Source organism: Protomyctophum parallelum, assembly GCF_964188405.1.
Source record: "Protomyctophum parallelum genome assembly, chromosome: 15".
NCBI classification, from domain to species: Eukaryota; Metazoa; Chordata; class Actinopteri; order Myctophiformes; family Myctophidae; genus Protomyctophum; species Protomyctophum parallelum.
The window spans coordinates 32,414,931-32,437,288 of record NC_139710.1 but is presented as its reverse complement, the minus strand read 5'-3'; the positions used below and the strand labels follow the sequence as shown (position 1 = coordinate 32,437,288).

Genomic DNA, 22,358 nt, shown 5'->3' with positions numbered 1-22,358 from the left:
GGCGGCTTTTTTATGGGCGTCTTCTTTGGCGTGGCGTCCATGACCGCGGTGGGGTCCCCTCCTGCCTTCGAGCCGTTCAAGTCCTGCTTCTCCGGGCTCTTGGCTTCGGGGGCCCCCCCTGCTGGGTCACCACCACCGGGGGCCCCTGGGTCACCGGCGGTGACGGGCGCCTGCACCATCTTCTGGAGGCTCCCGCTGGTGGGGAGCAGGGGCTTGTTGGAGGCGGCGCCCCCCTGCTGGCCCAGGCTGGTGGAGGGGGTCCTCTTGGCCTTCTGCGGAGGAGTGGGCTTCTCCCGGGTGGCCTTGGGCGTGGTGGACAGGCCGTTGGTCTTCATCAGGCCATTGCCCTCGTTCCTGTTGATGCTCTGGGTCTTCTCCTTGAGCTGAGCGGCGAGGAGCGTGGCGGCCTCCGAGTTCATGATGTGAGGGTGGTGGACTTTGGGGCTCCTGGGGGGCTCCTTGGCGGCGGCGGGGGAGGACTCCTTCGGGGGACTATCGATGACGTCCTTCTTGTCGGGCGAGGAGTGGCTGTTGTGGAAGATGCTGATCTTCTTGAGGGCGTTCTGGACCACGCCGTTGATGTGGTCAACGGCGTCCCCAGACTTGCTGCCCCGCGTCGGCTTGTGTCTGTTGGGGGAGCCGTTGGTGTTGGTGTTCTCCTCCTGGTTCTTCTGCCTCTCCTTGGCCTGCTTCTGCCGCCTCGCTGCGGGCCGAGCCGTCGCTGGAGCTCCGCTTCTTCTCTTTGGGCGCCGTGGCGGCAGCGGGCTTCAGGACCCCCTGCTGCTGCTCCCCCGGCTGGGGAGCGTTCCCGTGGATCCATGACACCTTGGGCTTGGTGGACGGGTCGGGCGGGCGCGGTTTGGTCTTCCCCGTCCCCGGGGAGGGAGGCGGCCTGCCGTTGCGCTTGGCCTCCGGGGTGGGGGTCCCCCCGGTGCCATCCCTGCCCCCACCCCCACCACCACCCTCTTCCTCCTTGGACTGCTTGGATAAGCGGGCGATGCGCGCGTAGAGGGCCCCGATGGCGGACTCCGAGCCGCTGGTGGAGCCCTCGCTGTCGGAGGACTTGAGCAACAAGGGCTGCTCTGCGCTGCCCTCTAGAGGCTTGTTGTTGTTGTTGACGCTGGTGTCCTTCAGGGAGGTGTACTCACCGGCGTCTTCCTCGCTGGCCGACGCTGCTGCCGACCGCTCTGCTGCTGACCTCTCTGGCGCCCCCGGTGGAGTGGAGGGGCTGCTCTTCTCCTTGCCCTCGGTCACAGATTCTGTGGAATGTCGACAAGATACATTAAAACCCATTCTGACCTGAGATCAGATTCTAAAAATGTCTTCTACATCCTGACAGCTTTCTGAAAAAGCTATGTTTCTATGTCAGTCATTCTTCGATTTTTCAGAAATAGCAGACCTACAAGATTGTAGATCTGCTATTTTTCAATAGCTAAAGCATAACATAGTGCTAACACCAAAAGGGGTCCCCGCCCAAAATGGGTTATGCTGTCAGCCAGCCAGCGAAAGAGAGAGAGAGAGAGAGAGAGAGAGAGAGAGAGAGAGAGAGAGAGAGAGAGAGCACGGACATTATGTTGTTGACATCATCAGACGTCATCATTGAGATGAAAGGCACCGCTCACTTCACACAAGTGTGATTTTTGAGGGCTAGCGGCCCTCCTATATAGAGCTTCGGTGCACACGCACGTCTCATATTTTGCCATGTGACAATGAAAGGAGAAATGAGGTCGGAGAAATTGGAAACATTTGGCCTATATATAGAATGACATGCCCAAAACAGGAATCGATTTATGACTCGATTAGTATTATTATATTAAATTGGATTAAATCAATTAGACCCCTTTTCCACCGGTTGGTTCCCAATGGGAACCGGTTCAGTTCTTTTTGGTTCTTAGTCCATGAGCCAGAGCTCCAAAATTGGAGGGCAGACTATACCCTATTTTAAATTGTTTATAGGATCAATGCAAGTAAATTAATACATGATAACCCTTCCACAGTAGTACCTTTTTCATATTTTTGATTATTTTGAATCTTGTCCTACATAATGCCTCATTTGCATATTTAAAAATGTAAAGTTTGTAATACAATAAATCATTGTCTTCGTGTAAGTACTCAATTGGGGAAGTTTAATGGTGATAACAATCTAATATAGCCGGTATGGTTTTGCTCCACTCAATTCATAATTAAATGTTTCAATTTTGGAGCTCTGGCTCATGGACTAAAAACCAAAAAGAACTGAACCGGTTCCCACTGGGAACCAACCGGTGGAAAAGGGGCCTAAGTGCCATTACCACGGACCCCCTTAATATGATAGGTTTACCACGGAGCCCCTTAATATGATAGGTTTTGTGATGTTTGCTGTGATGGTCTTGTTCCTGAAGCTAGCTATAGTGCCCAAACGGGGGTCAAAGGGCATTCCTCTGGTCCAAATCATTTCAACTGCACTGCAATCTAAAATAAATATGTGCTTAAAAAAAAAACCTTACTCGGAGGGTTGTTTCCAAAGAATGTGGAACACGAACACACACACACACACACACACACACACACACACACACACACACACACACACACACACACACACACACACACACACACACACACACACACACACACACACACACACACACACACACTGACACACACACACACACACACACACACACAGAAGGAGTGAGTCATACACTTTGAACTAGCGCCATATGCTGACTTTGACCTTTCCGTTTCCTGTTTGCGCTGCCGCAGCGCATCCACAGAGGCCAGTAAGGAGCTGAGGAGAGATGCCCCCCTCCCCCCCTCCCCCAGTAAGGAGCTGAGGAGAAATGCCCCCCCCCCCCCCCCCCCCCAGTAAGGAGCTGAGGAGAGATGCCCCCTCCCCCCCCCCCCCCCCCGTAAGGAGCTGAGGAGAAATGCCCCCCCCCCCCCCCCCCCCAGTAAGGAGCTGAGGCGAGATGGCATACAAGAAGTATCTCCTATCTCCTTCCTAATGAGATCTGCAGAGGTTTTTGACTCTTAGTCTAGTCTTAGCCAACTAAAAAATAACACTGGCATAAAAGCACCCAAAACATAATTGCCAAGACTCTTCTTCAACAAAGATGGCGAAAGCAAACAATCTTTGTCCTGTATACTTATAGGCGGCCCTACAATTGTACGGTTACAGAACACTGAAGTCCTTCAACCAGAAAGCTAAACCTAACCTCAGTAAAACTATATGCCTGACCGGGAGCCAGTCAGACACGTCGTCAGGTCACCAACATGTCCGACCGGGAGCCAGTCAGACACATCGTCAAGTCACCAACATGGACCGGGAGCCAGTCAGACACATCGTCAGGTCACCAACATGGACCGGGAGCCAGTCAGACACATCGTCAGGTCACCAACATGGACCGGGAGCCAGTCAGACACGTCGTCAGGTCACCAACATGTCTGACCGGGAGCCAGTCAGACACATCGTCAGGTCACCAACATGGACCGGGAGCCAGTCAGACACGTCGTCAGGTCACCAACATGGACCGGGAGCCAGTCAGACACATCGTCAGGTCACCAACATGGACCGGGAGCCAGTCAGACACATCGTCAGGTCACCAACATGGACCGGGAGCCAGTCAGACACATCGTCAGGTCACCAACATGGACCGGGAGCCAGTCAGACACATCGTCAGGTCACCAACATGGACCGGGAGCCAGTCAGACACGTCGTCAGGTCACCAACATGGACCGGGAGCCAGTCAGACACGTCGTCAGGTCACCAACATGGACCGGGAGCCAGTCAGACACATCGTCAGGTCACCAACATGGACCGGGAGCCAGTCAGACACGTCGTCAGGTCACCAACATGTCCTTCACACCGGGAGCCAGTCAGACACATCGTCAGGTCACCAACATGGACCGGGAGCCAGTCAGACACGTCGTCAGGTCACCAACATGGACCGGGAGCCAGTCAGACACATCGTCAGGTCACCAACATGGACCGGGAGCCAGTCAGACACATCGTCAGGTCACCAACATGTCCTTCACACCGGGAGCCAGTCAGACACATCGTCAGGTCACCAACATGTCCTTCACACCGGGAGCCAGTCAGACACATCGTCAGGTCACCAACATGTCCGTACAAACACAACCAATGTCTTGGTCAAGCCTTGGTCTTGTCCGTGGCATTTTTATTTATTTATTTCGTTTTAGGCCTCATTCACACCTAAAATAATAAGGAATTACATTTTTATAGCGCTTTTCCAAGTGCTCAAAGCGCTTTACAATGGTTCATTCATTCATACATTGGGAGGTGAAGGTTCATTCATTCATACATTGGGAGGTGAAGGTTCATTCATTCATACATTGGGAGGTGAAGGTTCATTCATTCATACATTGGGAGGTGAAGGTTCATTCATCCATACATTGGGAGTTGAAGGTTCATTCATTCATACATTGGGAGGTGAAGGTTCATTCGTTCATACATTGGGAGGTGAAGGTTCATTCATTCATTGGGAGGTGAAGGTTCATTCATTCATACATTGGGAGGTGAAGGTTCATTCATTCATACATTGGGAGGTGAAGGTTCATTCGTTCATACATTGGGAGGTGAAGGTTCATTCATTCATACATTGGTTCATACATTGGGAGGTGAAGGTTCATTCATTCATTGGGAGGTGAAGGTTCATTCATTCATACATTGGGAGGTGAAGGTTCATTCATTCATTGGGAGGTGAAGGTTCATTCATTCATACATTGGGAGGTGAAGGTTCATTCATTCATACATTGGTTCATACATTGGGAGGTGAAGGTTCATTCATTCATACATTGGGAGGTGAAGGTTCATTCATTCATACATTGGGAGGTGAAGGTTCATTCATTCATGCATTGGGAGGTGAAGGTTCATTCATTCATACATTGGGAGGTGAAGCGGCGAACAGTCGACGCCAGCGTCCTCACTTCCCACATTCACACACCGACGGTGGCGAGCTCACACCGACCGACTCATTGGAGGCAATGTAGGGTTCAGTGTCTTGCCCAAGGACACTTCCACATGTAGACAGGAGGAGGAGCCGGGATTCAAACCGCCGACCCAGGGATCATTGGACGACCCGCTCTACCTCCTGAGCCACAGCCGCCCCAAAAGACAGCTGTCTTGTCCGTGTTTTATTGGCTGTGCTTCAGCCCCTGCCCTTTTACCCGTCTGTAAAACAACTGCCCTTTTACCCGTCTGTAAAACAACTGCCCTTTCCAGACCATGAATGCAGCGTTTACTTTTTACTACATGGTGAAAGAAATGCAAACGCCCCTCCTTTCCTTTCCTTTCCATGCCATGCCGGAAGGCAGCATTCAGGAGAATAGCATTTTCCCTGAAGTCTCCTGAACTTGAACACAGCATTTTGTGTTGAACGAATTTGTTTAGAAATCCATGTCGTGACACCGCATCGCCACTAGCTAAAGAGTGCTGGGTTGCGCCGAAAATAGCAGATCTACAAGCTCTCAACGGGTCGCGACGCGTTGTGAGCTTGTAGATCTGCTATTTTTGTCCAAAAGTGCCCTCTTTTTTTTTCCTATAATTTTAATCCCACGATTTTGTAACCCATTTTTCACCCCTGTGTTCAATTATCTAATGTGATCCTGGGCTCTACACACCCTCCGCCAACCTAGTCCCCATATATGGGGGACAAGGGGAGAGCAACGGACTTGAACGGGCCCGTCGTCACAGCGCTGCGTCCGGGGCGCGTACGTACCTTCGTGGGGCCCGCCGTCAGTGTGTACGTACCTTCGTGGGGCAGGCAGTAAACAGGCCCGCCGTCAGTGTCTACGTACCTTCGTGGGGCACGCAGTAAACGGGCCCGCCGTCAGTGTGTACGTACCTTCGTGGGGCAGGCAGTAAACAGGCCCGCCGTCAGTGTGTACGTACCTTCGTGGGGCACGCAGTAAACGGGCCCGCCGTCAGTGTGTACGTACCTTCGTGGGGCACGCAGTAAACGGGCCCGCCGTCAGTGTGTACGTACCTTCGTGGGGCACGCAGTAAACGGGCCCGTCCTCAGTGTGTACGTACCTTCGTGGGGCAGGCAGTAAACGGGCCCGTCCTCAGTGTGTACGTACCTTCGTGGGGCACGCAGTAAACGGGCCCGTCCTCAGTGTGTACGTACCTTCGTGGGGCACGCAGTAAACGGGCCCGCCGTCAGTGTGTACGTTCCTTCGTGGGGCAGGCAGTAAACAGGCCCGCCGTCAGTGTGTACGTACCTTCGTGGGGCACGCAGTAAACGGGCCCGCCGTCAGTGTGTACGTACCTTCGTGGGGCACGCAGTAAACGGGCCCGTCCTCAGTGTGTACGTACCTTCGTGGGGCACGCAGTAAACGGGCCCGTCCTCAGTGTGTACGTACCTTCGTGGGGCACGCAGTAAACGGGCCCGTCCTCAGTGTGTACGTACCTTCGTGGGGCAGGCAGTAAACGGGCCCGTCCTCAGTGTGTACGTACCTTCGTGGGGCACGCAGTAAACGGGCCCGTCCTCAGTGTGTACGTACCTTCGTGGGGCACGCAGTAAACGGGCCCGCCGTCAGTGTGTACGTTCCTTCGTGGGGCAGGCAGTAAACAGGCCCGCCGTCAGTGTGTACGTACCTTCGTGGGGCACGCAGTAAACGGGCCCGCCGTCAGTGTGTACGTACCTTCGTGGGGCACGCAGTAAACGGGCCCGTCCTCAGTGTGTACGTACCTTCGTGGGGCACGCAGTAAACGGGCCCGTCCTCAGTGTGTACGTACCTTCGTGGGGCAGGCAGTAAACGGGCCCGTCCTCAGTGTGTACGTACCTTCGTGGGGCACGCAGTAAACGGGCCCGTCCTCAGTGTGTACGTACCTTCGTGGGGCACGCAGTAAACGGGCCCGCCGTCAGTGTGTACGTACCTTCGTGGGGCACGCAGTAAACGGGCCCGTCCTCAGTGTGTACGTACCTTCGTGGGGCACGCAGTAAACGGGCCCGTCCTCAGTGTGTACGTACCTTCGTGGGGCACGCAGTAAACGGGCCCGTCCTCAGTGTGTACGTACCTTCGTGGGGCACGCAGTAAACGGGCCCGCCGTCAGTGTGTACGTTCCTTCGTGGGGCAGGCAGTAAACAGGCCCGCCGTCAGTGTGTACGTACCTTCGTGGGGCACGCAGTAAACGGGCCCGTCCTCAGTGTGTACGTACCTTCGTGGGGCACGCAGTAAACGGGCCCGTCCTCAGTGTGTACGTACCTTCGTGGGGCAGGCAGTAAACGGGCCCGTCCTCAGTGTGTACGTACCTTTGTGGGGCAGGCAGTAAACGGGCCCGTCCTCAGTGTGTACGTACCTTCGTGGGGCACGCAGTAAACGGGCCCGTCCTAAGTGTGTACGTACCTTCGTGGGGCAGGCAGTAAACGGGCCCGCCGTCAGTGTGTACGTACCTTCGTGGGGCAGGCAGTAAACGGGCCCGCCGTCAGTGTGTACGTACCTTCGTGGGGCACGCAGTAAACGGGCCCGTCCTCAGTGTGTACGTACCTTCGTGGGGCACGCAGTAAACGGGCCCGCCGTCAGTGTGTACGTACCTTCGTGGGGCACGCAGTAAACGGGCCCGTCCTCAGTGTGTACGTACCTTCGTGGGGCAGGCAGTAAACGGGCCCGTCCTCAGTGTGTACGTACCTTCGTGGGGCACGCAGTAAACGGGCCCGTCCTCAGTGTGTACGTACCTTCGTGGGGCACACAGTAAACGGGCCCGTCCTCAGTGTGTACGTACCTTCGTGGGGCACACAGTAAACGGGCCCGTCCTCAGTGTGTACGTACCTTCGTGGGGCAGGCAGTAAACGGGCCCGTCCTCAGTGTGTACGTACCTTCGTGGGGCACGCAGTAAACGGGCCCGCCGTCAGTGTGTACGTACCTTCGTGGGGCACGCAGTAAACGGGCCCGCCGTCAGTGTGTACGTACCTTCGTGGGGCACACAGTAAACGGGCCCGTCCTCAGTGTGTACGTACCTTCGTGGGGCAGGCAGTAAACGGGCCCGCCGTCAGTGTGTACGTACCTTCGTGGGGCACGCAGTAAACGGGCCCGTCGTCGGCGCCCACGCCGCCGCTCTCGAAGGAGGAGAAGGACTCCTGGGACGACCAGGACGAGGGCGAGGGCTGCTCGACGGCCGGCGGGCCGGGCTCCGTGAAGCTGCAGTTGAAGGTGGTGTTCTCTGGGTCGTGGTGGTGGTGGGCTACTGAGAGAGAGACACAGAGAGACACAGAGAGAGAGAGAGAGAGAGAGAGAGAGACAGAGAGACACACAGAGAGAGAGACAGAGAGAGAGAGAGAGAGAGAGAGAGAGAGAGAGAGAGAGAGAGAGAGAGAGATAGATAGAGAGAGACACAGAGAGAGAGACAGAGAGAGAGAGAGAGAGAGAGAGAGAGAGAGAGAGAGAGAGAGAGAGATAGATAGATAGAGAGAGACACAGAGAGAGAGAGAGAGAGAGAGGGGAGAAATACAGGGCAGAAAAAGACAACGTTTGAATTTGAATGAATGAAAGAATAGTTTATTTCAGTCTTAGCAGCAGCAGTGTTTGATTTTGACAGCACAATTTTGATTTTAGTTTTAGTCATATAGCCTTCGTCGTCATAGACAAACGTCACTGCACCGCACTGCACCGCACTGCACCGCACTGCACCGTACGGCACGGTACGTCAGGAATGAAAAACATGTGTTCTATAGTGAGATTTCATGGTTCACTCGCTGGCACCAGTGTTGTTTTCGTCGACTAAAACGAAAAATGTTCGTCGACTACCTTTTTTCACTGACAAAAACAAATGGAAACTAAATGAAAACTAAGCTATGATGACTAAAACTAAGACTAAATATACTGACAATTTCGTTGACAAATAAAAACTAGACTAAAATGTTAGGAAGGGACTAGTGGACAAGAGATCCAGTATAAGTCATTTTACACAGCTCATAAGTCATTTTACACAGCTCACAACGCGTCGCGTTGCGACGCGTTGTGAGCTTGTAGATCAGCTATTTTCAGCAAGTGTAAAAACACTCATTACGACAGCATCAAGACCCGCCAAAATACATTTTAGTCGACTAAATCAACTGTACATTTAGTCGACTAAAATCTTATGACATTTAGTCGACTAAAACTAGACTAACACTAAGACATTCCAGGTGACAAAAATGTGACTAAAACTAAATGAAGTTTCAGTCCAAAGACTATGACTAAACTAAAATTGAAATTTGCTGCCAAAAACAACACTGGTTTGAATTTGAATGAAAGAATAGTTTATTTCAGTCTTAGCAGCAGCAGTGTTTGATTTTGACAGCACAATTTTGATTTTAGTTTTTTATTCATAGACAAACGTCACGGCACGGGAATGAAAAACATTCTATAGTGAGATTTCATGGTTCGCTGGGCAGTGTGTAGATGAGGTGTTAAAGGGATTGTGACATTAAAAAAAAGGTTTTGGAATTGTTCTTATTTTTTTTAGGTTTTCTAATCTCAATTGCACCCAAAAAACATGAACTTTTAACATTCAGTAGATTTTCTGTGATCTGGGGTTTTCTGGCTCAAACAGGTGCTCTGATTTGCCGGCAGTTTGTGATGTAAGATCCTGCAAATCCCATATATGTCAATGGTATTTGCCAGCAGATGTCACTGTTTTCACTGTGTTGCCTGTTTTCATTGTAGCTCAAAAGGCTTCCAAACCCCAAAGAAAACTTCAGACCACAGAAAATCCACTGAATGTTCAAAGTTCAGGTTTTTTGGGTGTACTTGAGGTCATAAAACCTAAAAGAAAAAAGAAAAAGAAAAATAAATGAAAATGAATGTCATAAAACCTTTAAGGGTCCATTTGGACCATGGATTATGATAACTGCAGTTGACTCTCTCACTACATCAACAGTGACAACACTGTTTTTGAGTGCTGGTATAAGAAAATAGTGTAAATTGCTTTGAATTAATTTTTATATATATTCAGCATTTAATAGCTGAGCATGCAAATATTATGGCTTACATTTGGTTTGTATTTTCCCCCGTTTCCTTCAATTTCAACACACACACACACACACACACACACACACACACACACACACACACACACACACACACACACACACCCCCCCCCCCCCCCCCCCCCCTATCTCCCTCCCTCTGTCTCTCTCTGACTGTCTTGCTTAAACGCAGTTATTTGTAGTTTGTACTTCTGATATGACAGCAAAGCTAAAATTGCCATTTTGGAACTGGATGAAGACACAAATTCAAGAATAAACGATTAAAAAATAGTGATAATAGCCCAATGTGCAGCATGTGCAGATTAACTATATATTTTGACAAATTACACTATACTAGAACGACCGTAGTATGAAATAATTATGGTCGGTAGGGCTTGTAATTTTAAACAGTTAAAACCCATTCTGGACGGGAGCCTCTTTTGGTGTTTTAACTAAGCAATAAAGCATTATGCCATACTTTTATCTACAAGCTCGTAGCGCGCCACTCGGTGGCGCGCTATGAGCTTGTAGATCTGCTATTTTTGAAAAACCGTGAAAATGTGGCAAAATAACTTTGAATATATATTCTTTCAGAAGACTTTTTTCTTTATTTCGACGTCAGGTTTAAATAGGCCTGAGCCGTCTTTCTGAATCATTCAGTCGGCCCTTCCTCCTCCTCCTCCTCCTCCTGCTCACTCCCTCCATCTCTGATCCACATTTCCTTCCTTCCCCCTTTTATTTAGAAGTTCTGCTGACCCTACGGTCCCGGGACAGCTGTGGTTTGAGGCCCACTGACCCAGCTGACACACACAGCACGCTCTTGGAACTGAGTGGAACTGGGTGTGTGTAAACGCTACAGGAACCACATCAGATGTGTGTGTTTATCACACATATACAGTACCAGGCCCGTCCGTTTGTTTAGTCCATTTTGACCTGAGATCAGATTCTAAAAATGTATTCTACATCCTGACAGTTTTCTGAAAAAGCCATGTTTCTATGTCAGTCGTTCTTCGACTTTTCAAAAATAGCAGACCTACAAGCTCGGAGCGCGCCACTGATTAGACTGAAAAACTATGTCAGTGCCGGTGCTGAACCTTTTTCATGTCAAGGACCCCCAGAATTATCTCTATTGGGCCACACGGACTCCCCATCTCAAAATATGTAGTTCCAGGGACCCCCCCCCCCCCCCTTCCCCAGAAGCAAATATTTTAGTTCAAAATGTTTGCTCTGAAATATATATTCAATGATTTGCGCCACATTTTAATGATTTTTCAAAATCATAGCGCGGCACTTGGTGCCACGCTACGAGCTTGTAGATCTGCTATTGTGGAAAAATAGTAAAAATGTGGCGCAAATCTTTGAATACATATTCTTTCAGAGCGAACGTCCAATTACATATAGATTCTGGGGGTCCTTGACATGAAATAGTTTGAGAACGACTGACACATAGAAACATTGGTTTTTCAGAAAACTGTCATGATTTAGAAGACATTTGTAGAATCCGGATCAGGTCTTAATGGGTTAAAAAGAAGAAGAATCACACCCATGTGAAGTGAGGGGCGCTCTCATCATCGTACATCATTGTGAAGTAAAATAGACACTATATTTGCTCAGATACTGTAAAATGTTCCATTCATTGTCAAACCATATGCTCACAACACGCTTGTGAGCTTGTAGATCTGCTATTCTCGCTGTTCGTCGCACAACGAAGTGCATGAAGCTTAATTACGTCGTTGAGGAACCGATAAGAGATTTGTTTTATAGTTATTCTGTTCCTACATAACCTCATTTAATTTAGAGATTAATCATGGTCGACTTCTAAAAGCACCATTAACCCATTTTGGGCAGGAACCCCTTTTGGTATTTTAAGCACTATGTTATACTTTAGCTATTGAAAAATAGCAGATCTACAAGCTCATCTACAAGCTACGAGCTTGTAGGTCTGCTATTTTTGAAAACTCGTGAAAATGCGGCGCAAATCTTTGAATATATATATGTTCTTTCAGAGCGAACGTTTTTAATTCAAATCTTTGCTTCTGTGGGGTCCCTGGAACGACATATTTTCAGATGGGGGGTCGGCGGCCAAATACAGATAATTTTTGGGGGCCCTTGACATGAAATAGTTTGAGAACCACTGACACACACAGAAAGAAAACTGTCAGGATTTAGAAGACATTTTGTAGAATGGTCCTCAGGTCGAAACGGGTTAAAAAACATGCAGCTGTGTTTATGTTGCATCTCCTCGTCTTTGACATCCAGAGTTTTATCGTCACTTTTAAATCACGGCGTTATTCAAATCCTAACAGATCTGCTTACATTCTGGGGCTGCAGGGCGAGACCGACGTGACCTCGTTCCCCCGCACGCGGTCACTCGGTCAGCCCCATAAACGAAGGGATTAACAGCCTGTACTAAGTGTGTAATGACATGTACGTACTGTACAGAACGTTTTTATCAGCATGGACTCCATTATTATGGATCTCAGGCTTCGTGTTATAGCCAGCACTACTACGTGTTACGAAGCCAGCGCTCTGTATACGACTCCACATTTGGGCAAAGCTTTACTGCATAAAGTTATAACCCATTTAGACCTGACGTCGAAATTAAAAAGATGTCTTTTTAAAATGTCTTTTTTTCTGAAAAACCTCATGTTTCTATATCAGTGGTTCTCAATATTTCATGTAAAGGACCCCAAAAATTATATATATAAAAAAATAAAAAAGTAGTTCCAGGGACCCACCCGACCCACCCGAAGCAAAGATTTGAGTTAAAAACTGAAACTCTGAAAGAATATATATTCAAAGATTTGAGGCACATTTTCACGATTTTTCTAAAATAGCAGACCTACAAGCTCGTAGCGCGCCACAGAGTGGCGCGCTACGAGCTTGTAGATCTGCTATTTTTCAATAGCTAAATTATAACATGACACCAAAAGGGGTTCCCGCCAAGAATGGGTTAATGAATGTGAGGGGAAAGAAAACGTGTGGATGTTACATCCTATACACGACGCAGCGTGCAGTCAGTCGTGCACAACAAGGTTTTCCGTTGATCGCTTCCAACAGTTATAGCGGGATTATAGCTCCGGGAAAACACAGACGGCTAGACTCGTACAGAGAGCCACGACGTAGAAGAAAAAGGAAGCATAAAGGTGCTGAAATATTCCCCCTCGATCATACAAATGGAGACACGCTGCTTAACACTCTTGTTTTAAACGCGCCGTTTAACTCTTCTTAACCTCCCTATCCGTTTTGTTTTATCACCATCAGAGTCGTGTTCTCAAAACAACAGTCCAATACGGCTCTTCAGATGTCCCTCTGAACGGTGTGTAGCCTATTTAGTAAGGGCATTTTATCAGGTATTTGACCAATCTGGGAACTAAATCGTTACCAAGAAATGTATTCACCAATGTGTTTCTAAAGGTGTCTAATAACATGTACTAAAAGTTTGAAATTCAACTCCTGTGGGAAATTTAGTTATTAGCATAAAATGTGACCATATACCCATAACATCCTATATCAAGACAAAAAGTCAAAATGTTCATCATTCTTTCAGTAGGCATGTGACATATGAAACTAGGGGGTTTTCATGATTCTGAATCCATTCCAAGCAATTAGTTTTGCACAAAAAACACTCCTTGGGAGGAAAAACGGCCATAGCCGTCATCACAAACGTGATGAGGTCAGCACATTTGGTCAAGTGGATATGGCCTAATTTAGCCCAAGGAGTGTTTTTTGTGCAAAACTAATGCTTGGAATGGATTCAGAATCATGAAAAAACCCTAGTTTCATAATTATGTCTACTTATGCTACTTAAAAGAATGATGAGATTTTGACTTTTTTTGCCTTATATAGGATGTTAATGGTTATGGTCACATATTAAGCTAATAACTCAATTTCCCACAGGAGTTGAATTTCAAACTTTTAGTACATGTTATTAGACACATTTAGAAACACATTGTGAAGAAAATCTCTTGGTAACGATTTAGTTCCCAGATTTTCATAAATTTCTCTAACTAATTATTTCGATTGATTGGATCCGATCGGGTTAGAGTTAAAAACGTTCGCTTCTGTGAGAATACGATATTCAAAGATTTGAGGCACATTTTTTAAGATTCTTCTAAATATTTTTAGAAGCTATTTTTTTAATAGCTAGAGCAGGGGGTGCCCAAAAGGTAGATCTATACCAGTAGATCAAAAGCAGTGTTGTTTTTGGCAGCAAATTTCTATTTTAGTTTTAGTCGTTTAGTCTCTTGAATAGTTTTCACTTAGTTTTAGTCACATTTTAGTCACCTGTAATGTTCTAGTGTTTAGTCTAGTTTTAGTCGACTAAATGTCATACGATTTTAGTCGACTAAATGTACAGTTGATTTAGTCGACTAAAATGTGTTTTGACAGGCCTTGATGTCGTTGTAATGACATATTTTACACTTTGGTACACTATTTTCAGCATGCAACCCAGCATATAACTGGATCTCTCTCCCACTAGTCCCTTCCTAAACATTTTAGTCTAGTTTTTATTTGTCGACGAAATTGTCAGTATATTTAGTCTTAGTTTTAGTCGACGAAAACAACACTGTCACAAAGGCTGTGCATGTAGATCACATGACATGCTCTTAAACATATATTTAATTTAAATATAAAAAAAACCTTTTTGAATCTGACATTTGTTGTCAGTAGCATTACAAAGTTATATATAAACACACCCTACCGATTCCATTTTCTCCTCTATTTACCCATTCCAAGTGTCTTGTGTTTTGTCTTGCTGTATGTGACGCCAGCGACGCTATTCCAAACCCCCTCAGGTACCTTTTTAAACACATTCTGACCTGAGATCAGATTTCATACGAGGTTTCCACTGGACACACACTGGTATGATTAAACACATTTCAGCAATGGGATCATATTGTTCCTGGTGGGTATAGATCTTGTTGAGCTGGTCATTTTGAAAGTGTCTCTCAAGTTAAAAATCACACCTGTGTGAACTGAGTGGTGCAATCCCCCCCCCCCCCCCCCCCCCCCCCCCCACACACACACACACACACACACACACACACACACACACACACACACACACACACACACACACACACACACACCTCTCTCTCTCTCTCTCTCTCTCTCTCTCTCTCTCTCTCATTAGCAGGCAGCAGGCACAGCAATACCCCTCTCTCTGTTTCTGGCACCCCCTACTGGTATTATTAAGTCACTTACTCATGCTCATGACAACAAAGGTACACACACAGGTACACGGTCATTGCTGGTTGTAGGAGTGGTTGCACCACTCAAAAAGTGTGGGCACCTCCTGAGCTATAGAGTATAACACAATGCTAATATAACAGCAAAAGGGGTTCCCGCCCAGAATGGGTTAATCTCATATTGACCGTGGAGATGGGTCTGAGCAGGGACATGCCATGGGAAATGACACATTTAGAAGACTATGCATTACTTAAGACCTTAACCACATGACCCTTCATGGCATTCTAGTCTCTCAAAGCAGACCACTCTCCCAGACTCATCCAATGCTACAGAGTCTGTACAGTTATAGTTCTTCACAGTTTGTCTGTTTGTGATTTCTGTTCACTGTAATATATATTTTTAAAACCCTTTTTTTTTAACTCACCCGTTGCGCCTTTTTCAACCCATTTTGTGCGGGGACCCCTTTTGGGGTTTCAAGCATTATGTTATACTTGAGCTGTTAGAAAAATAGCAGATCTACAAGCTCATAGCACCGAATGCCGAATGGTGACTTCTTCAACTATAGAAGTCACCATTTAGAGATAGCTTTAAATGCTGGGTCATCAGGTATAAGTTGACCAAATATCTTTTTCACTTGAAGGTCAGTGCCAGTGGTGGTCACTCATTCATTGCGTTTTGATGAAGCTTAAAGCTCTCAATTCACAACTCACCAGGGATCAGCTATCAACACAAGATCATCTAAACACTGCAGGATAGCACGGCGACTTATGGCTGAAGGGAGGAGGGCTTGTGTATAGGGCTTTAAGAGTTGATAACATCAACACAGCTGCAACCGGCGTAAAAAATGAGCAATGAAAAACGATGTACGCATTGAGTAGTTTTGATATGCTGGCACCGTGTGTGTGTGGGGACATTCCAACAGAAACTGAGGTTATTTAAGGATATCCTGTACTACAGTAAAGCACTGACAATTAACTCTGTATAACTGTAGTGACCACATGAGTTATACTGCCAACTACATAGAGTTATCAGAATAGTTGTAATTGTAGTGTATAGGGTGTAGAAACAGACCGTTGTCAAAATGTGGACAGTCAAACATACATTTGTTTTCCTTATACGAGGACAAACCATTACTCTAGAAAAAGGTAAAGACAATGTAGGCTATTGTAGATTATGGTTGAGAAACAGCTGATAATGTGTAATGGATGGGTGTTGCTTTCTGTGCACTTTTGTCACTGGAATGGTCTACAAAGGCAGACAAATCGTGCACCAAGGACTTGCAGAGCAGCTATAAGCTAAATGTCTCTATGTAAGGAACTTCACTTAAGGTCGTCAAAAACAAACAAACACGTGGCCGTCCGAGGCGTCTTTGCTGCTCGTATATGCCAGCCAGAGCAAACTAAACAACTGTTGTCCTTGAATGCTGGGCATTCTACCTCCAGACATGTTGTATAGTCGTCTGCTGGGACTGAGGGACGCCACTGAGATCCCACACCCTCTGCACTCACACGTCAGCGGAACGGACTAAATAAAAGGACATTTCTGACGAGCTCCAGCTGTGTTGCGCAGACGGTCCGTCCGTCCGTCCGTCCAGCACAGCTGCTTGTAGCAGAGGACGGACAGACGGACACGTCCGTCCTGCAGCAAAGCAGCAGGTGGCCTGGCTCTCTCTCCAACACTTATGCTGGGGAAGTTGCTCGGACAACACTGGGATGGGATGTGATGTGATGTGGGACAGAAGTCCAGAAACGGCAGGGCGTGGAATAAATATGCTCCGAATGGAATAACAAACTATAAACACACAAAAAACGCCACTATGAATGCTATAGCGGCCTAGTATATGCAAAACGACACCGTACGACTGTGTGTACGTACGCTGTGTCGCTGACACTGCTTATACGTTGACGAAAGAGTAAATGTTGTCTTCTTTCCCCTTCGCCTTTTTCTTTCTTTTCTTTCTTGTCTTTTCTCTTTTGCCACATCTGTTGCCAGTGACCCTGGTGTGGATAAATCACCGTCCTGACACAGGCTGGGGTAAATTTGACCACTTCCTGTTTCCAGCCCCCTTTCGGGGCCCCCTCTGGAATGCTGTGTGTGTGTGCTGGAGGAGTGTGTGTGTGTGTGTGTGTGTGTGTGTGTGTGTGTGTGTGTGTGTGTGTGTGTGTGTGTGTGTGTGTGTGAGTGTGTGTGTGTGTGTGTGTGCACAGTGTGTGTGTGTGTGTGTGTGTGTGTGTGTGTGTGTGTGTGTGTGTGTGTGTGTGTGTGTGTGTGTGCAGGAGGAGTGTGTGTTGGAGCCCCACGGTCCGGGTTAGAGTTTCAAAAAACGCTGGCAGGCTAAGGCCACGCTTTCTCTGGGCAGACCGACCGACAGACCGACGAGGAAAGCAGAGAGAGAAGAGACTACAATCTGAACAGCACTGTAGCAGTGCTGAGCTGGAAAGGAGAGAAAGAGAGAGAGAGAGAGAGAGAGAGAGAGAGAGAGAGAGAGAGAGAGAGAGAGAGAGAGATACTGACTGACCAGTAAAAACTGCACTGCTGCACAAAGGAGGCAGTTTAAGCAGCTTGACTGCAGAATGTTCTACGGAATGTTCTTGTTGAGTTTAATTGGAATGTGGTCGCCTCGCACACATCGGCCCTGTGCGACATTTCTCAGTCCCGAAGGTGACTGAGAGTCTAAAAGAACAATTTCACATTCAGGCACTTCAGCTACGTATACTCTCTCGGGGGGGGGGGGGGGAGGTAAGCAGTAAGTTTGTTTTCCAGATTGGTAGAATGCTACTCATCAGTATGAGAGTTGAAGTCAGTCAGCAAAATAAGCCACAATAATGTCCCAACAACGCACGACGATGATGACAGACAAAGGACACATCTGTTTCTGTGTCATCTTTTGACACATGGAGGCACAATGGAGACAGTTGCTGGCTTAAATCATCAGCTGGATAAGTGGTGGAGCACATGCTCCCCTCTTTCCTTGACACACTCATTTTAACCACATGAGCCTCCCTGTAAGTAAGTAAGTAAGTAGCAGTGAGTAAGTATGGCCTCCCTGTAAGTAAGTAAAGGAAAGGAAAGGTACTATGTTTACCCAGGGTAACTGGACTAAAGGTACCATGTTTACCCAGGGTAACTGCACTAAGCTCAAGAACTTGTTTACAGCCAGGCCCTGCTCCGCAAACCGTCCGGCCACCGCTGCCCCTAAGTAAGTAAGTAGTAAGTAAGTATGGCCTCCCTGTCTGTGTTCTAGGGCTGGTCACTTAGGCTAAACAACACAAGACTCCCAAAGGTCATCGGTAGATATAAAGGATTGGAAAGAAATCAGAGGATTTGTAACCTATGTAATGAAGCCAGAATTGGAGATGAGTATCATGTTTTGTTGGAATGTAAGAATACTGGCATTATGAATTTCAGGCAAAAAATACCTGCTAATTTATTTATTTTTACCCACCCTTCTATGTTCAAATTAATTGCATTACTAAAATCTGAAAAATCTAAAAGTAATCTATAAATTGGGTGCTTTTCTGAAAAATGTTCTTCCACTGTACAAATAGGGAAAGCCTTCCTCCGATATGTCTATGTATATCGTGTATAATCTGTAATGTATTGTATATACTTTCGATTGTATCGACTTTTATGAATCTCTGCTCCAAACCATGTGATCATGGTCGTGAGTTAAAGAGTAACACGTCACACGTTTCAACATTAGCCTCATGGCTTTCATTGCAAATTACAGTAACCCGAGTGATCAGCCCTAGAGCCCGCTTTCTGTACCGTACAGACACGCGCACACGCACACACGCGCGCACACGCACACACGCACACACGCACACACACACACACACACACACACACACACACACACACACACACACACACACACACACACACACACACACACACACACACAGTTTCCATTTCTGCATCCGCTCTAGACTCAGACTCGTTTATCAATCTGCAAAGCGACTTGATAGCCTACCGGTCTAGACTACTGATCTACAAGACCTACCGGTCTAGACTACTGATCTACAAGACCTACCGGTCTAGACTACTGATCTACAAGCAGCTATAGAGTGTTATGCACTTTGACAACATCATCAAACCCAGAAGTTATGCGGGAACGCCCACTGAGTGGCAAAAAACTATACTTGCTGGCCTCGACAGCCCCATTCATCCAAACAGAAAAGTCATATCTGATTGCATTAAACAACGTTAAACAACGTTAAAACAATGTTGCATGTTGCTTTGCCACTCGATGTGCCATTCACTTTAACCGTTTCAGTTCGTACGACGTGTGAGGCCGTCATAAGGATCCCGAAATATTAGTGCCTATGACGTCTGTGGACGTCCTAGCGACGTCCTAGAGACGCGGGGCGAGATAAGAATATTCAGAATTTTTCCTATTTTTTTTTTTTGGCATTTCGCTTTTCGCTTTCCGTACGCTAACGCTCAGTGCAACTATTAGCTTGTCATTGACTCCCATGTTAGCGCGGCGGAAAGAATGACTCATATCTCCTAATCCAAGGCGCTCTCCGTGGTGATGAATGGATCGATATGCTGGCGCTTCATTTCTGCTCCTCATCCGTCTCTCCCGCAAAATATGAACGCTTTTTGGAGCGTAAAACAATAAATTGTTTGATCGGGGATGTCACTTAGTAAAGTCAACTTTTTTAGGAAAGTGTTTCCGGTTCATGGCTTTCAGAGTAAAAGCGATTATTTTCGCTCCTATGCCACCAAAATGTGGAACGCCCTACCAACAGTCATTAAGACATGCAAATCCCTTGACTCCTTCAAAAGCGCTCAAAGGGCATGCACCTATACGGACGGCTGCAATTCGAAACTGGCCCCCGTAATTCCCCTCACTGTATATGTTTCTTTTCCCTTTTTGCCTCCTTTATGATGAATTCCTGTTCTGTTCTTTAACTATATAGAAGTGTCTATTTGTACGTCTCTAAATGTTTGGATGAATTGAACATTGTTTACATCTTGTAAACAAGTGTAATGCTTAATTGGGTCGTCCGCCCACAATTAACAGCCTTTGTATTGAGTTTGTGCTTGACATGTACTGTAATTCTGCAAACTGTTAATACATATTCCAATCAATCAATAAAATAAAATAAAACATGTCTTGACTTGACTTTTCCCTCTAGACCAATGTCTTTGGTGAAAATAGGCCATCTACAAAGCAAGCACGATTGTGTCAAACGGATTGGCTCGTGAATAGACAATTTTTACTAGCGTACTGTATGTTTGCTCATTATGATTATGAAATGCCCAGAATTGTATTTTTTTAAGTGGGTCGAGTAGAGAGCGGGGGAAATCATTATGGTCTTCTGCAGATATGAATGAACCAGGTGTGCACAACGTTTACCATAATCTTTGAGCATGTCACTTGGCTGAAGTTCGAAGACCCAAAACTGCAAAGATAAATACTGCTCAAGTGCACGCACGCGATCACACACACACACACACACACACACACACACACACACACACACACACACACTCGAATGCCCCCACCCCCCTGTCAAAAACAGCTAAAATCTCTAAAACGAAAGAAAGCAGCAAATGGAAGAAAAAAAAAGATAACACCCATCTTTTTTGAGGTAGGTTGTCGTTCTAATGACAGTCGGACCAATCGTATGTCGACTAACTAAAGCCTGTACCCTGATATACATATATGCATATTGTGTGCAGAAAGCATCCAGGTTTAGTTACCATAATGACTCTAATAGATGCGGCCGGTCGGCCAGAGTGTAATGAAAACTGAAATGACCGGAATCATTGAAAAATTGGTGCCACCAAAAGTCCCCTGGCTAATTCCCTGCTGTCCCCTAGGGCTCTGGGGCACCAAATGTCCCCTGGCTAACTCCCTGCTGTCCCCTAGGGCTCTGGGGCACCAAAAGTCCCCTGGCTAACTCCCTGCTGCCCAGAGCCCTAAAGTCCCCTAGGGCTCTGGGGCACCAAATGTCCCCTGGCTAATTCCCTGCTGTCCCCTAGGGCTCTGGGGCACCAAATGTCCCCTGGCTAATTCCCTGCTGTCCCCTAGGGCTCTGGGGCACCAAATGTCCCCTGGCTAATTCCCTGCTGTCCCCTAGGGCTCTGGGGCACCAAATGTCCCCTGGCTAATTCCCTGCTGTCCCCTAGGGCTCTGGGGCACCAAAAGTCCCCTGGCTAACTCCCTGCTGTCCCCTACGGCTCTGGGGCACCAAAAGTCCCCTGGCTAACTCCCTGCTGTCCCCTAGGGCTCTGGGGCACCAAATGTCCCCTGGCTAATTCCCTGCTGCCCAGAGCCCTAAAGTCCCCTAGGGCTCTGGGGCACCAACAGTCCCCTGGCTAATTCCCTGCTGCCCAGAGCCCTAAAGTCCTGAGGGCTCCGGGGCACCAAAAGTCCCCCGGCCACCCCCTATAGGGCACCTGGGGCACAAACTGATTCTACGCGGCGTGCCCGCAATTGACCTCTGCATTCAGACAAATGTAGCCTCGCTATACTCAGTTCAATGTTATCTTTCACGAGATCATACAAAGCATGAAAATGGCCTCGTTTACATTTCTTCATTTTCTTTTGAACGATGCCCCCCTCGGGGCACATTAACTTTTCAATGGTCGCGAAGTCACAGACAACCGCTATGGTGGACCACGGGGCGCGCACGCAAGCACACACACACACACACACACACACACACACACACACACACACACACACACACACACACACACACACACACACACACACACACACACACACACACACACACACACACACACACACACACACACACACACACACAGGAACCAGCGTCCACCACCCAAACAGAGCAGTCTTTGATAGCGCATCACTCACCACCTCTAGCCCCCCCCCCCCCCCCCCCCCCCCCCCCTTCCCCCACACAGACAACCACTGGCCGTCTTTTAATAGCACGGCCTCTCTCAGGCCCAGAAGGACTTTCTCCTCGGGGGCAGAAGGACGAAGGGGATGTGAGCGGAGAGGGGGGGGGGGGGGGGATGGGGTGAGGGAGAGGAGGGGAAAAAAGGGCCCAGTCAAGGGTTGTAATAATATGAACACATGGCATTTAAGGGTGCCAAGAATAATAAGGGGCTAAAAAAAAAAGAAAAAAGGAGAAAAAAAAAAAACCCCAGTGCATTCCTTTCAAATGAAACCCCATCCCCTGCCTGGCAGCCACCACACACTTTACAAGACCTGGTCCAAGAGACCTGGTC

The 22,358-nt window shown here is 47.6% G+C and overlaps 1 protein-coding gene across 1 annotated transcript in view; it reads right to left on the bottom strand.

The window, feature by feature from the left end:
• scarf2 (scavenger receptor class F, member 2) overlaps positions 1-22,358 on the bottom strand; it is a 62,826-nt gene that overhangs the window by 2,246 nt on the left and 38,222 nt on the right. The window contains 3 exon segments of the mRNA XM_083784357.1: positions 2-696; positions 698-1,259; positions 8,009-8,188. Coding sequence (XP_083640483.1) covers positions 2-696; positions 698-1,259; positions 8,009-8,188 — 1,437 coding nt within the window.